The sequence below is a fragment of the Chrysochloris asiatica genome, unplaced genomic scaffold, assembly GCF_000296735.1.
Source record: "Chrysochloris asiatica unplaced genomic scaffold, ChrAsi1.0 scaffold00393, whole genome shotgun sequence".
NCBI lineage: Eukaryota > Metazoa > Chordata > Mammalia > Afrosoricida > Chrysochloridae > Chrysochloris > Chrysochloris asiatica.
This window is the reverse complement of record NW_006408911.1, coordinates 1,364,988-1,381,616: the sequence shown is the minus strand read 5'-3', so window position 1 is coordinate 1,381,616 and position 16,629 is coordinate 1,364,988. Positions and strand designations below refer to the sequence as shown.

The window sequence follows — 16,629 nt, the reverse complement described above, 5'->3', positions numbered from 1 at the left end:
ATGACTATGATGCCATTCCTCTTCAGTTTGTCTGGCGTAGTAGGCCATATGATTATCCCACTCATATGGCCAATACCAGTCCATTTCAGTTCACAAAAGCCTAAGATATTGATCTTATGCATTCCATTTTATTTTTGAGAACTTCCAATTTTCCTAAATTCATACTTTGTACATTGTATATTCCCATTATTGATGCATGATTTTTGCTGCTTTTTCTCTTTTTAAGTTGTGCCCCATCAGCAAATGACAGCTTTGCTTTATCCATTGTCACTAAGGTCCATTCTAATTGGGGGAAGCAGGTCTTCTCCCAGTGATATTTTGAGTGTCTTCCAACCCAAAGGAAGGGCTCCTACTCCAGCACTATCAGACAGTGTTCTACTGGTAATCATAAGGTTTGCACTGGCCAGTATTCAGAAGTAGACCCGCAAATCCTTATTCCCAGTCTGGAAGCTCTACATGTGTTGTATCGTCCAGTATCAGAGCACCACACTCCAACCACCAGTGCTACCAACAGAGAGGAGGTGGAGACTAAATAGTAGTTTATCTTAATTAGTAAACAGTTTCTATCTTGAGCATAATACTCTCTTAAGAACTGTGTATATAGGATCACATTGACAAGAGCAACTCAGAAGATTTGATAGAAAATGTAGGAATTATTGAGTTCATGATAATGGGAAAGAAACAATTCAGGAAAAGGGGGTAAGAATGGTTGCATAATTTGGATAATGTTTTCAAAACACTGAATTATATAACAAGAAGTAATGTGATTGCTGTATACTCTGTGTATATGGTAAACAACAAGAATTAAAAAGAACAACAACTAACATCTATGGATGATAATAGTCTGATTTGCCACTGGCCATGGGGCTGGTGTAGGATCTCATGGTGGATGGGGTCTCCGTGAGGTGGCAGCCATGCTAACAGAATTGTTGTTGTTAAGTGCCATGGAGTCGGTTCCGACTCATAGCGACCCTGTACTGGGTTTCTGAGGCTGTAAATCTTTATGGGAGCAGAACGCCTCATTTTTCTCCCGCAGAGCAGCTGGTAGTTTTGAACTGCTGACCTTGCAGTTCACAGCCCAACTCGTAACCACTACGCTACCAGAGCTCCTTTGCTAACAGAATAGTCCTCTGTAATTTCTCCAGTCTCCTGATTCCTGCTGTCCCAGCTCCTGTTTCATTATCTCTTGCTTGTATTTCCCTCTCTCTCCTTCCTGTTCTGTCCCTGCCTCTGGTCGCACCCATTTTCATCCATTCTCGACATGTCAGTCACCGGGATTTTTCTGAAACACAAAACGATATGACATTCCTCAGACTGGATTGCCCTTAGCCCAATTCTAGTTACCCATGGCCTTTGGGGTAACATTCTGTTTTTCCAAGTGACACAGAAGCCCTGTGATGCTCAGGTGCCTTCCTCTTTTCCAGCAGTGCGCCTTTACAGAAGTCCCCGAGTCATAGCAGACTACTCAGGCCCCAGGTCCACGGACACACGCACTGCCTTCTTTATTCATGATGCCCTTCAGCCCCACATGCCTCCTCGGTTCATCTGACCACCCCCTCTGTGCCCTTTAAGACTCAGTTCATGTACCTGTCACCATTCTGAACAGCCTTTCTTAACCTTTGTAAAGGAGTGGATGCATGACCCTGCCTCTGAGCTCCCATGACCTTTTCTGTCTCCTGCAAAACCTCATTGAACTGAATGATGCTCGTCTGTTTCCCCAGAGGAGCCTGAGCTCCTTAAGAGAAACACAATTGTTTCTCTGTCCCCAGTGACTGCTAGCATGGTCTATAAAGGATGCTGATGAGTGTTGGCTGAGTAACCTCTTTCGAAGGAGACTCCCAGACCCCAGAGCCGCACAGATAACGAAGATGGTAGGAGCAGAGAAATCCAACAGACTGCTATTTCTATAGGGCCCTTAGTCTCAGACAGTTTTTACAGTTTTAAATGGGAAAAAAAATAAAAAATGCAACAAAGACCAAAGATGATTCTTTACAGAAAGTTTGCCAACTTATGAACTAGTGGAAACTAGTGTGCCCAGCCCAAGAACCAAGCCCTGTACCACCTCTCCTCATAAAAGTTATGCAACCTTTACTCTCTGCCAGTGTTCCACCCTCTCATCCCTAACTCCCAATAGGAAATCTTGGTTTGGGCCACTAGATGTCTCTTGGGGAGCCTTTTGAGGGCGGTAAAGTATCAGTTCATTCCAGGATGTAACAATTGGCATATTGTTGTTGTTAAGTGCCATTGAGTCGATTCTGACCCATAGTGACCCTGTATAGGGTTTCCAAGGAGCAGATGGTGAGCTTGAGCTGCCAACTTTGCGGTTCAAAGGGACTTTGCAGTCCCGCACACTAATCCACAGCACTATGCCAGGACTCCAAGAATTGGCATGGAGCTCTGGTAGCATAGTGGTTTCGAATCAGGCTGCTAACCTCAAGGTTAGTGAAACTACCAGCTGTTTCGCAGGTGAAAGATGAGGGTTTCTGCTCCTATAAAGATTTGCAGCCTCGGAAACCCTGTGCCAGGGTCACAATGAGTTGGAACCAACTCCACAGTACTTAACAGCAACAAATGTAACTAAGATGCAGTCTGGACAGACCTATAAATAGATTTCAATCTCAGCTCTTGTAATTTACCAACCAGCTATAGATAATTACTGTGAAGTAATTACTTCATCCCTGAGTCTCTGGTTCCCTAGCAGGGAAGCAAGTAGAGAAGCTAGCATAGTGGTTAAAGGCACTCACTGGGGAACTAAGTTTCCTGGGTTTGAATACTGGTTTTGCCCCTTTTGAGTTGAGCAAAATTTAGGTAAATTACTCAAACCTCTTTGATTCTTCATTGGAAATGCTTGTGGTTACTGTAAGATAAGCATTGGACTTGTAACCGCAAGGTCGGCAGTTCAGACCTACCATATGCTCTGCAGGAGAAAAATGAGGCTTTCTGGTCCCATAAAGATTTACAACTTCAAACCATGGCAATGAAATAATATATGAAAGGATGAATGTAAAGCTAATGTTCTCCCCTGTAAACAATCACATAATTCACAATAAAACATTAAAAAAAAAAAATCATCACAGAACAACAGCGAATCAAGTGCCAACTATTCCCTGGGACCACCTTGAGGTTTTGTCCATGGCTTAAATCAGGAGTATGTACAAATCCACTGTTCTTTCTACCAAGAATTAATCTTGTGGTTAACCATGAAAGGAAAGAAAGACTGAACAAGACCTGGTGGGAGACAGGAAGTGCTCTAAAGTTGGGGACCTGCTATGGTCAGGGAATGCTGGTGCCTTGAAAGATGTGATGGTGGTTTTAAGTGCTGTGGAGTGGACTCCAACTCATAGCGACCCCACTGAGGATTTCCAAGGAGCAGCTGGTGGATTTGAACTGCTGACCTTGGAGTTTGAAGTCCAATGCTGATCCTGAAAGATGAGTAGGATTTGAATAGATGGAAGGGGAAAGGCAGATCATTCCAAACACACTCTAAGCAAAGGCGCACAGGCTGGAATAAGTAGAATATATTCACCAGACAAAACTGTTCAATCTATTACTTATTTACTTTTCAAAAAAAAAAAGATTTACAACCTCAGAAATTCTGCACAGGCTCACTGTGAGTACAGATGGACTTGATGCCAGTCAGTTTGAGTTTTAATGTCTAGAAGAAGGAGTCATGGGGCTGCTGTAGGATAAGCACTGGACTGCTCACTGCAAAGTCAGCAGTTCAAACCCACTCGCTGCTTTGCGGGAGAAAGATGAGTTTTTCTGTTCCCGTAAAGATTTACAGAGTCGGAAACCCTATACAGGGTCATTGTAAGTTGAACTGACTTAACAGCTTCTACCAACAAGAAGTTCCTCATCTGTCAAACAGAATGACAATAGGGCCTACCTCAACAGTTTGTGATAAGGATGAATGAAGTAAGTTAATAGAAACAAAGCTCTGAGAACAGAAGGAGCGCTCTGTCTGTGCATGTTGCTACCACCAGTCGTAGTATGGGTAGTAGTGGTTATTATAAAAGGGATTACAAGGCACACCGATCTCGGAGATTTGTTTGAATAATTAAATGTGGCAGTAGGTGTAAAGCACTGAGCAGGGTGTCTGGTATCTAATAAGCCTCAGGAAATGGTGCCTGTGGGTCTTATATTGTGGTTGTTCCCTCTGGTGTAGATGGTGAAAGGCTATTCCAACCGTGCCCGGAAAGCCCGTCTAGCTGAGCCCCAGCTGCAGGACCAAAATGACCTGGGCCTGTTTGGCCGCTGGCAGACAGAGGAGTACCAGCCCCCTGTGGCTGTGGATGGAAAGGTAAGGGAAGCTTTCAGCGGGGCCAGGACAGGCTTCTTCATGCTCCAGCTGGCTACATTGTGGTATGTTCCTTTCCACAGGTACCGCGCAATGAATTTGGGAATGTGTATCTCTTCCTGCCCAGCATGATGCCTGTTGGCTGTGTCCAGCTGAATCTGCCCAACCTGCATCGTGTGGCCCGGAAGCTGGACATTGACTGTGTGCAGGCCATCACTGGCTTCGACTTCCATGGAGGCTATTCCCACCCTGTGTGCGTGATGGAGCAGAATGAAGGATGAGGCTATTAGAGAGGGGAGTGGGAACTTAGTGCGCATTGGTGGGAGCTCAGGTCCAGTGGCACCTGTTCTGTTCTGCTGTGTAGACATGGAGTGGGAAGGAAGCTTTCGGTCCACTTTCCTAAGGCCTTCCCTTAAGCAGGTGTATATCTTAGTAGCTGCTGGCAGCATTCTGAACTCAGTGCCCAAGTGTTTAGGAGTACCTCCTGTCCTCTGCAGAGGGAAACAGAGGTCAGAGCAATAGGGCAGGCTCAGGGACCATCACCCATGTTTTGTCCCCACAGAACTGATGGTTATATTATCTGTGAGGAACACAAAGACGTGCTCCTGGACGCTTGGGAAAAAGAGCAGGAACTCATTGAAAAGAAGGAAAAAGAGGTAAGGGACCAGCCTGCGGTGCACTGAGGTGGGGACTACCACACCTATATTAGGTCTTCTCTCTCCTCTGGGCTTCACGTGCACCATGTGTAAAAAGGGGAGAGTGGATGAGCTCTACAAAGAGTTCCTGTTCTTCTCATGAAGACACTCTGAATCCAGTGTCTGCTGCCAAAACCCACACGTGTCTGGAAAGGAGTTGTCTGCTTTCAAGGGTCTTGATGACCTCATCTCATAAAATTTCAGTCCGTAACAGCAGAACCCAGGTAGCACAATAGTTGAATGTTTGGTTGCTAACCAAAAGGTTGGAGGCTGGGACCATCCCCCAACTCTGCAGGAGAAACATAAAGATGACAGCCTGGGCAACCTTCGGGGCAGTTCTGTATCACATGGGGTTGCTGTGAATTGAACATCGACGTGGCAGCACACAACAATGACAACTGTGATTCCGTGGTAGAATTCTTCTCTTCTGTGTGGGAGCCCAGGGTTTGATTCCCAGCCATTGCACCTCATGTCCGTGGAGGGTAGTGTGTTATTATGATGAGATATTTGTTCTCATAGCAAAGAAAGGTGACCTAATGGAATGTGGTAATCATCAAATAGTATCATTAATATCACATACAAGTAAGATTTTGCTTAAGTTAATTAAGAAATTCAAGCCAGATTCAGAAGGGAACATGGAACAAGGGATATCATTGATGGTGTCAGATGGTTCTTGACTGAAAGTAGAGAATGCCAGAAAGATGTTTACTTGTACTTTATTGACTATGCAAAGGCATCCAATTATTTGGCTCATAACTAACTAAATGGAACTTCTAGAACATTTAACTATGCTCACGAGGAACTTGTAAGTAGATCAAGAGGCAGTTTTTCAAAAAGGACAAGGGAACACTGAATGGTTTAAAATCCTGAAAGGTGTTCACCAGCATTGTATGTTTTCACCATACTTATTTGTTCTGTATGCCAAGCTAATAATCTGAGAAGCTGAATTATATGAAAAGAGCATGGCATCAGGATTGAAGGAGGCAGACTCAACAACAGTCTGCAGTCTGCAGATGATACAACCTTACTTGCTGATATCAAAGAGTACTTGAAATATTTACTGAGGAAGATCTGAGCCTACAGCTGTCAGTATGGATTGCACCTCATGATAAACAGAGGGAAGGCTAAAGTTGTCAAAGACTTTGTTTTGCTTGGATCCACAATCAGCACTCAGGAAAGCAGCAGTCAAGAAATTAAATGATGTATTACATCATACTACTCTGCTGCTCAAGACTCTTTAAAAAGAGAAAAGAGTTTAAGGACTAATGTGTGCCTGATGCAAGCCCTGACACTTTGAATAACTTCATAGGCACGGCAAAGTTGAACAATGGATAAGGAAGGACCTGTAGAAGAACTTACAAGAATCGATGTATTTGAATTACGGTGTTGGAGAAGAATTTTTAAAGTACAAGGGACTGCCAGAATAACAAACAAATGTGTCTTGGATTAAGTGCCTTCAGAGTGCTCCTTGGAAGACAGGGTGGCAAGACTTTGTCTCTCATACTTAGGACATGTTATTGAGAGGGAGTGGTCCCTGAAAAAGGACATCCGCTTGATAAATGGAAGGTCAGCAAAAAAGAGGCAGGCCCCCAATGAGATGGATTTGCACAGTGGTGGCAACAGTGGGCTCAAACATAACAATAGTGAAGATGACATCTGACAGCAACAACATGTGCAGTAGGTGTCAGGAGGGCTTCTAGACTAAGACACACTCATAAGGTCTAAAAATCCACTTACAAAACAATCAATGAAAATCCTGTGATTTGATGCACAACTGATCATGGAACAAACTGGGCAAGTGTTTTGTTCCTTTCTGTGAGGGATTGATGTGAGTTAGGGATCAACACACCACCATTACATGTTACAGCAGTATCATGCAGAGGTTGTTTCACTTTATAAATGAGACTAGTTCTTTGAAAAATGACACTTAGAGTAATTGAAAAATTATTTTTAAATAAAATTTTATATATATCTTTATATACGTGTTCTCAGATTCCATCTAGATTTTTTTTTTTTTTTTAAATAATCAGTTCTCACTTAACACTTTATGTTCTCCTATTTTTTGCTCTGACTTGCAGAAGAAGGAGAAAAGGGCTATAGGGAACTGGAAGCTGCTGGCCAAAGGACTGCTCATCAGAGAGAGGCTGAAGCTCCGCTATGGGGCCAAGGTCAGTGTGGGACTTTCTAAAGAAAGCCAGGCTCAGTTTCCTGGGGCTCCAACTCAGGAACCACTGGTCAGGTGTAGATAACGTTACGTCATGGCACCACAGGCCCTATGAATTCACCATAGTCCCAGGGAACTTCCTTCTGGAGTCAGGCCTGTACTGGCACAGTCATCTCCTGCAGCCTCCACCCTGTGTCTGTCCGAGGGCCTACTGTGATCTCATGTGCACTATCTGCCTGACACCCTGCCCTCAGGCTCTGGGGCTGTCAGTGCCTCCTGCCGTCCTTCAGGCCGGCTAGGTGGAATGCACTGGCAGCCCTGTCTCAGATGACTCTGAGCCAGAAGCAGGTAAACCCAGTTATGTGGGGTGACAGTTCTAGGTCAGAAACAGGGACCTGATCTGGTTACAGCAGAAACCATATTGCTCTGCTTTGTTCCCCCTTTCTAACCCTACTGATTTGCCTATAAAACATATATTTTGTCATGCCTCTCTGTCAGATCCTTTCAGGGAGCCCTTTGCCATAATTTGTTTTTGTTGTTTGGAATCTATACAGCAGAATATATACCAATTCAACATTTTCTATATATACAATTCTATGATATTAAGTACATTCTTCAAGTTGTCCAACCATTCTTATGTGCCTTTTCCAGTTTGTTCCTCCCCCATTGACACAAAATCATTGCCCCCTAAGTCTCCTATCTTAATCTTTTTAGTCATGTTATCACTGTGGTCCCATAGAATTAGGTGTTGACAGAGCACATTGTTCAAGACAGATGTTCTTTACTAATTAAGCTAAACTATTGTTTGATTTTAAAAAGACTTCTGGGTTTAAAGTTTAAAGATTATCTCAGGACACTATTTTGGAGATTCATCAGCCTCCGTGACTCCAGAAAGCTGTGAGAATTTGAAATTCTGTTCTGTACCTTTCCTCATTTGATCTGGATTCTTCTATAGAATCTTGGATGAAAGTTCACTGGTGTTAGCTGGGCACCATCTAGTTCTACTGGATATGGCAAAGGAGGCAGTTGTTCTTCGAGGTAATTAGTCACACTTCCCATCTCCTCCTCCTATTCCTGACCCTTCTTCTTCCTCTGTTACTCCAGGTGAATAGACAGTAAGTGTTGTGCCTTGGAAAGCCAGTTACCAGCTCTTAAGACCTTAGGTACTATGCAAAGAACTAGGAGGTAGAATGTTGTTGTTGTTGTTGTTAAGTGCCATCAAGTTGGTACCAACTCATAGCGACCTTATGCACCTCAGAACGAAACACGGCCCGATTCTAGACCAACCTCACTTCTGTTGCCACACTTGAGTCCATTGATGCTGCCACTTGGCCAGTCCATCTCGTCGGGGGTCTTCCTCTTTTTATCTGACCCTCCACCTTACCAAACATGATATCCTTTTCCAGCGACTGGTCCCTCCTGATAATATGTCTGAAGTATGAGAGACGGAAGTTTGGCCATTTTGACCTCCAAGGAGCACTCTGGTTGCACTTCTCCCAAAATGGATCTGTTGGTTCTTTTGGCAGCTCATGCACTTTCAATATTCTCCTCCAACACCATAACTCAAAAGCATCAATTCTTCTACGGTCTTCCTTATTCACTGTCCAGCTTTTGCATGCATATGATGAGGTTATTGAGAATACCATGGCTTGGGTCAGGCTCACCTTAGTCCTTAAGCTGACATCTTTGCACTGAAATCATTGTTAGGCCAATGATGAAACCATGACCTTAAACCTCTAAACCACAGAACCATATCCTGTAAGATATTTGTATATAAGCAACTTCAGACGTTATTTTTGATGTTGTTGTACATTTATCTATCTTACAACTCGCCAATTAACTTTTTACAGATATACAACTTTTTGATAGAAGTTACATAAATTAATCTGCTTTGCAACATCATGTGTTTTTCAGTCACTGTAAACTGAATGTCCGTACTCAACTAAGCAGTAAGCCTCCTTTCCCCTTCCAACCTCTCCTGGTTACTAGTACTGCTTTGGTCTGTATACATTTACCTGTGATTGGCTTTTCAGATAAGTGAGGTTGTACAGTAGTTGTCCTTTTGTGATTGATTTATTTTGCTCAGCATAATGTTTTCCAGTTTCATCACTGTAATTACCCCTAAGAAGTGGGTTACTTCTGCCCTTTGTTACTTATCTTTTGCCTTAACCTTTATCGTTTTTAATACTGCTAGCTTTTGTGTTTTGTTGGTTTATTGGGCATGAGTCATTTTGGTTATCTTCTCTTCCTTTTATGTGTGTGTGAGTGTTTTGAAAACATTTCATAGTTTTCATGAATATTAATTTAACATGAATATTAATTTAACATCTTGTAGTTATCCTAGGGTAAATGTGTAGCAACTTAACTTCAGTAATAGATAAGGAATTCTATACCTATACCATTCTCTGCCCTCATTTTATTATCACTGATTTAAAACGACATATTTCATGTTGCCTGTAACAATTTTATCCTTTTTATACATTTGCTATTAAACAGCATAAATGACAAATCAATTTACTATTAGCGCTTGTTCTTATCCATGTTAACCCCTTTTTATATATGGCTTTGAGTTACTTTCTACTGTCTTTTCCCTTCTATCTACAGAAAACTCTAATTAGTGATTTTTGAGAGTTCAGTCTGGTAGCTATGAATTATGTCAGCTTCGGTTAGTGTGAGAATGTTTTAATTTCACTCTTCTTCTTGAAGGACAGTTTCACTAGGTATATAATATTCTTAACTTAAAGCTTTTTCCTTTCAGTACTTTAAAGATATCATTCCATTGCTTTCTGACCCCCGATGTGCCTTAGAAATTTGTGTGTAATCTGACTTAGAATTCTTTGTATGTGACTGTGTCTCTCTCACTGCTTCCAAGATTCTCTCTTTATACTGAACTTTGGGGAAAAAAGCTACCTTGGATATTTTTGGTGTAGATCTCATTTGGTTATCTTGCTTGAGGGTCTCTGAGCTTCTTGAATTTGTAGGTTTCATGTGTTTGGTCAGATTGAGGACATTTTCTGTCATTATTTCTTCAAATTTTCTGTCTCCTTCTTTTCTTCTGGAATTCCCATGATGCCTCTGGTAGGGCTCTTTTTGCTGTCCGATAATTGAATTAAATTTTTCCCAGCCTTCTTGAGCCTCCGAAGTTCTTGTTACTGTTCATCCTCTAGAATTTTAACTATTGTGGCCCTGCAGAATAATACACTGTACAGCAAGGTCGATGGTTCAAATTCACCCAATGCTCCTCAGAAACCCATAAAGGGTCATTATGAGTCAGAACCAACATGATGGCACTTAACAACGACCACCTCTACTACAGCGTTCTTCCTTATGCCTGATTAAATCTGTTCCATTGTGTTTCTCCTTTCAGCTATTGTCCCTTTCATTTTCAGTATTTTTGTTTGGTTTCTTTTTGAGATCCTTTTTGTTGTTTTCTTTTACATTTTTGTGTTTTTCTCTGATCTCTTTAATTATGTATAATGTTATTATATTCTTTTCTTCTTTGCATTGGTCCCATCTTCCATATATATACCTTCACTCTATAATGTACTTTTGTTCAAAACTGGGATGACAAATACAAAAGCACCAAAGTTACCTCTTAGATTTGTGAGCTGCCTAACATCTTTGTACTCCACTGTGCTCAGCTTACAACGGGCTCTCCAGGACTGTCTTAAATGAGTCCCCACGTGAGGAAGTCTTAGTGTAAGAGTCATGTGAGTGGGAAGGGCGACTTGAAATGCTTACAGGAATGTTTTGGCTCTTCCCAGTCATTGCCTGTCTGTCCGCAGAGCCCAGCCACAGCACTCAGGTTGTCTGGCGGCTGAATCAAGTGCTAGGACCTGTACTGCCGCCTTGACAGTGCTCCCGAAGTGTGTCTTTACTGATATGTGCTGTGCATTTCCCACCTCTTTTCTCCTCCCACCTCTGCAGAATGAGGCATTAGGACCCTGTGCTGATGCAGAAGGTGCACTCTCTTTGGATGAAGAGGAGGGGACCAGCTCACAAGCAGCAGCAGCCAGGATCTTGGCTGCTTCTTGGCCTCAAAACCTCGAACTTGAAGATCTGAAGCAGAAGTGCCGTAAGACCACAAGGGGAAAGAAACAGGTGGCTGCCCATCTGTTTCCATTTGAGAAGCTATGATGCTGCTGTCCACCTGCTGTTGTGCCCAACTGCTGCAGGCCTCAGCCTGCATGTGGGACATGCCCAGGCCCTTATAGCAGGGCTCTTTGTACTGAGAAACAACACCCACTGCAGACATTGGGCAGAGGACAGAAGGGGCACTTTGCACTTAGGCTGCAGTTGGATCTGGCCCCACCCCCGTGGTGGACTTACCCAGGGTAGAACTTTCTAAAGGTTTGTAGCTACCAAGTTCTAGTCTATGAGCTATGGAAAACTTCCCCAGGATACACTCTCCTGCCACCTCACTTGTGTTCTTCACATCTTTGGATATGTGGGTCAGCTCTTGTATAGACACCATTGAGGATTTTTTTAAATGATGATTTGAAGAACACACTTTCTTCCAGTTAGATCTTTCACCTGCCAAACACTGTGCTTATATCTCTCTTGTAGACTTTCTCTAAAGACCACTTACTTGTTCCCTGAAACAAATTAAATACTGCCTAATGCTGCTGCTCGTCACATGGGAAAGTACAAAGGGTAAGTGCAGGTTACCTTAGGTTGTGGTGTTGGTGGCATCCACTTTTTGAAGTAGCGTTTTGTACTTGTAGAAAACTAGAACTAAGAGCTAAAGTCAAAGTAGAGCAGTGTTGAACTAGAGTTTATTCATTACTAAATAAATGTACAAACCTATACGCACTATTGTTTTTATGTGCCATCAGGTTTATTCCGGCTCACAGCAAACCTGTATAGGGTTTCCGAGAAGCAGCTGGTGAGTTTAAACTGCTAACCCTGTGGGTCGCAGTCCAATGCTGATCCTACAACACCCCAGCAGTTCATATGCTTTGTAGTAGATACTCAGAAATAACTTCAGTAATATATTTTTTTTGCAGGGGGAGGAGCATTTTATTTTAAAAGACTCAACTCTGTTTTCTTTCAGATTTTGTCAGTTAGTAACACACTGATGATACAACAGTACACATGCCAAAACTACATTAAAGTCACATTGTGATTTCCTGCAGACTTATCATGACACCCATCTCCTGATGTTTACATCAGGAGCTACGACGTAAGCTTTTGATTGTTAAGTGCTGTTGTTGTTTTCCATTCACAGCAGCACTGTACAGGGTTTCTAAGAAGTGGCTAGTGAGTTTAAACCACCAACCTTTTGGTTAGCAGTCCAGTGCTTACCTTATAGCACCACACCAGTACTCCAAACTTTGATGTTGTTGTTGCTAAGTGTTGTTGAATAAGTTCCAACTCATAGTGACCCTCTATAGGGTTTTTGAGGAGCAACTGGTAGGTTTGAACTGCAGAACTTCTGGTTCACAGTCCAGTACTGATCCTACAAGGAGCCAGTGAAAATGCGCATTTCATCCAAGGGAAACAACTAAAACATTTGGGTGTGACCCTTAGGTAGCTAGAACCTAGCTGGAATTTCTTGTTGAGAAAACTCAATGTTGTTGCTATAGAAACCACAGTCATACTTCCTGAACCAGTACACATACTTTTCTAGAGGCAAGCCAACTTGAAGTAGCAGTTTGTGCTTCCATAAGACTAGAATTAAACAGCTAAAGTCAGAAAAGGAAAAATGCTAATGGAAAATTAAGGAAATGTTAGTAAAAGTAGACCATGTGAAACTAGATTTTATTCTTACGAAATAAATCTTTTGGTTAAAGTTGTTTATTGCCCTTTGTCTGGAGAAATAACTTGTTGTTGAGACACATGCTGGCTATCATGCATTCTAGAAATGACATAAAAATGAGGTTTTTAGATATAGAAAGTGGATTTTGGACAACTAGCTTCTTTCAAATATTGCAACAAGTAAAATGATTGCTAGGTTCAGGGTAGACAATGAGACATTGCATAGACTTCATCTGAGGTGTGCTGCTCTGTGTTAAGTGATGTTGAGTCGGTTCCGACTCATAGTGACCCTATATAGTGTTTCCAAAGAGCAGCTGGTGGGTTTCAGCTGCCAACCTTGTGATTCACAGTGCAGTGCTGATCCTATAGCACCACGCCAGGAGTGTGACACTGTGGTAGAAAAGCATTTTCCCCATTTTAGATGAATCCTATGTCCAGCAATCATTGATTGGCCCATCACACATCTAATCAGGGTTGGCACTCGGACTCAAGTCTTTGTGTGCTAACCAAAGCCCATGATGCCCTTTGCACTGTTTTACACAGTTGTACCCTTTTACCTCTTCTAGCACATCCTGAAGATGTGTAAAGTGTGAGTCATGCACTTTAAATCAAGCAAAAACAAAGTCAGTCTTGCCATGTAATTCTCAAGTGCTGAGAATATTGTGTTGCCACTAAAAACAATTTAGAACCGGGGTCTCAAAATTCATACACTAATGACTCAATTCTGAAATAGAAATTTTAAGGAGAATGCAAATAAAAGAATAATGGCAAGATTCCATACTAACATATTTAAATTTTTATTTTGAATTTTTATCAAAAATACAGAGAACACAAATTTCATGGTGACGTATCAAAGCCTTCATGTTGTTCTTAACATTGTTTTGCTCTTTGAGAACAACGTTTTAAATTGTCAGTAATTTAAAATTTATACTAGAGAAAGTTGTAACAAGTAAATTCCAAGTATTTTGTAATTTAGCTAGGTGTTCTGGTGTGCACTCTAGGAGAAGTACTGGACTGCTAACTACAAAAGGCTGGTGGTTCAAACCCAGCAGCCTCTCATTGGAAATCCTATACAGGGTCACTCTGAGTCAGAATCAGTTCCACAGCATTTAACAAAAGCATCTTGTTTATTATTTGAAAGCATCCATTAAGAGAGAGATGAGCTGACGTTTGCATTTAATAAGTAATCATGATTTAAACACCCTAGGTCATATGTGGGGCTAGCTATTTGCTTTGACACAAAGCATCACTAGAGCACAGGTAACCTAGGACAACAGATTATCTACTCACCAGTTTCACAAGTTCTGACCCCGTGTTGATCTAAAACAGTTACTCCCAGCAAGGGCAAAATAATGTATTAGAAAAAGAATCGTCTAAAACATATAGGTGATAGCATGCATCTTTAAGAGGATGAGAGAGTAGTTGGGAAACAGAGATTATGTGAGTTAAGCATGAGTGGATTTTTTAGGAGTAGGGAGCAGCCTTCTGAGGCCTTGCTGCCAATGTCAGAAAGTGAACTCAAAGTGATCTTCAAGTAACTAGACAGTTGCTGATTTCAGAGGATGAAAGGGAAACACCTTCTCCATCCTGTAGGAGCCAGTCTTGTCCCAGGGTGACCTTGTAACATGTTTCAAAAGCTTAGTGAAGCTTCATAATAACCCAGAATTTTTACCATCCCAGGATGAAAACAAATCCTTTCTAACACTTGTTTCAAAAGCTTAGTGAAGCTTCATAATAACCCAGATTACTTACAGCAGGTAAGTGTTAATTTTATCCTGGTGGAGTGATTGATGTAGGATCAGCACTTGGCTGCGAACCACAAAGGTGGCAGCAGTTCAAACCCACCAACTGCTCAGAAAACCTATTTAGGGTGTCTTGATGGCACTTTATAAAGTCACACTCCAACGTAGCGACCCTGTATATGGTGTTTCCCAGGACTGGTTGGTGAGCTTGAACTGCTGACCTTGCAGGTCAAGCCAACTTTGCAGTCCAGCACATTAGCCCACAGTGCCACTCTAGACTCCTTGTTCACCTGTAGGCCTATCTATTATTTGGCTCCTATGCTCTGAAATAACTTGTGCCAACAGATTGAAGGGTAACATTCTGTAACAATCTGAAATGTTATTCAGGAGATTTTTGTTTTGTTTTTTTCCTTTTTATTATAATTAGAGTGAAAGTTTACAGAGAAATTGGTTTTCCATTCAACAGTTTATACACATTTAGTTTTGTGACATTAATTGTAGTCCCCACAGTGTTTAACACTTCCTGTTTCTAGTTTCCATTCATCCTTCCCTACCAATTCCTACCAGGGAAGTATTAACTATTCACCTTATGATTGTGGTGGTGTTTTGACTCATAGCAACCCTGTATAGTGTTTCCAAGGTAGAAAGCCTCATTTTTCTCCTGAGGAACTGCTGGTAGTTTAGCAGCCTAACCACTGTATTACCAGAGCTCCTTATTCACCTAATGTTAAGTGCCGTCGAGTCAGTTCTGACCCATAGCGACCCTGTATAGGGTGTTTCCCAGGACTGGTTGGTGAGCTTGAACTGCTGACCTTGCAGGTCAAGCCAACTTTGCAGTCTAGCACATTAGCTCACAGCGCCACTCCAAGACTCCTTGTTCACCTGTAGGCCTGTCTATTATTTGGTTCCTGGGGTGATGATGCCTTGGGATCAGCATTCAACTGCTAACCACAAGGTTGACAGTTCAAACTTACCCGCCGCTCCTTGGAAACACACACAGGGTTGCTATGAGTCGGAATCAGCTCCACAGCTCTTAACAGTTATGTGGCTAAAAGTTAAGTCACAGGGGACCTAAAGTGTGACTAACTAAGGACCATGTTCTCGGGGTTCTACCAGTGTCTGTATCAGACCAATAACCTAGTGCTTTGGAGTTTTATTCTGAAATTTTCTCCCACTCAGTCCAGGACCAACTAGTATGATCCCTTTTAGAGTGGTCAGCAGAGGTAGCCCGAACCATCTAGTTCTGGTCTCCATGTTGGAGGCTGGAGTTCACATGGTTTGTTAATTAACCCTTTCGGCTAATTGTTTTCTTGTGTTTGGTGATTTTTTTCACCCTCTTTTGTTCTGGATGGGAAGAAAACAGTAATTGCCTCTCTTATATAGCTGCTCACAAGCTTTTAAGACCCTAGTAGGTACTCACCAAAGTAGGATATGAAGAACAAGGTCTTTGTGTACTCTTATGCCAAGTGACCTTAGTGTTCCCAAGACTATGGTTCTGGTTTTACGGCAGTGCTTTTATGACTTCACCCGTTATATTTATAGCATATTGAAAATACCCTCTTAACAAGCATATATAAATATGTATTTGTTGCCAAATGCTGTTGGGTCAGTTCCAATTCATGTATAAGGTTTCCTAGGAGCAGTTGGTGGGTTTGTACCACCGATCCTGTAGCCCACAGTCCAGAGCTTATCCTACAGCATTACACCAGTAGTCTATATATGGAAAAATTTTGAATTAAGATTTAAAAAACAAAAACCCTCTAGTATGGATAGATGGGACTGTGCTCACTTGTGTGTATGTATATGTATGCATGCATACACACTGGGTTCATGTGCTGGACTTGAAGGTGGGTTTGAATCACAAGTCTGGCTGTTCAAACTCCCCGCCATGCCTCAAAAACCTTATACAGGGTGCTATGAGTCAGAACTGACTCCATAGCACTTAACTCTCTCTCTCTCTCTCTCTCTCTCTCT

General features: G+C 42.0%; 1 protein-coding gene across 1 annotated transcript in view; it reads left to right on the top strand.

Moving 5' to 3' along the window:
- The window catches only part of XPC (xeroderma pigmentosum, complementation group C), a 118,635-nt gene extending 107,342 nt beyond the window's left edge, over positions 1–11,293 (top strand). The window contains exons 12-16 of the mRNA XM_006876597.1: positions 4,166–4,300; positions 4,381–4,550; positions 4,860–4,953; positions 7,071–7,160; positions 11,084–11,293. Coding sequence (XP_006876659.1) covers positions 4,166–4,300; positions 4,381–4,550; positions 4,860–4,953; positions 7,071–7,160; positions 11,084–11,293 — 699 coding nt within the window. The remainder of the gene's footprint in view (positions 1–4,165; positions 4,301–4,380; positions 4,551–4,859; positions 4,954–7,070; positions 7,161–11,083) is intronic.
- The last annotated feature ends 5,336 nt before the right edge of the window (positions 11,294–16,629 follow it).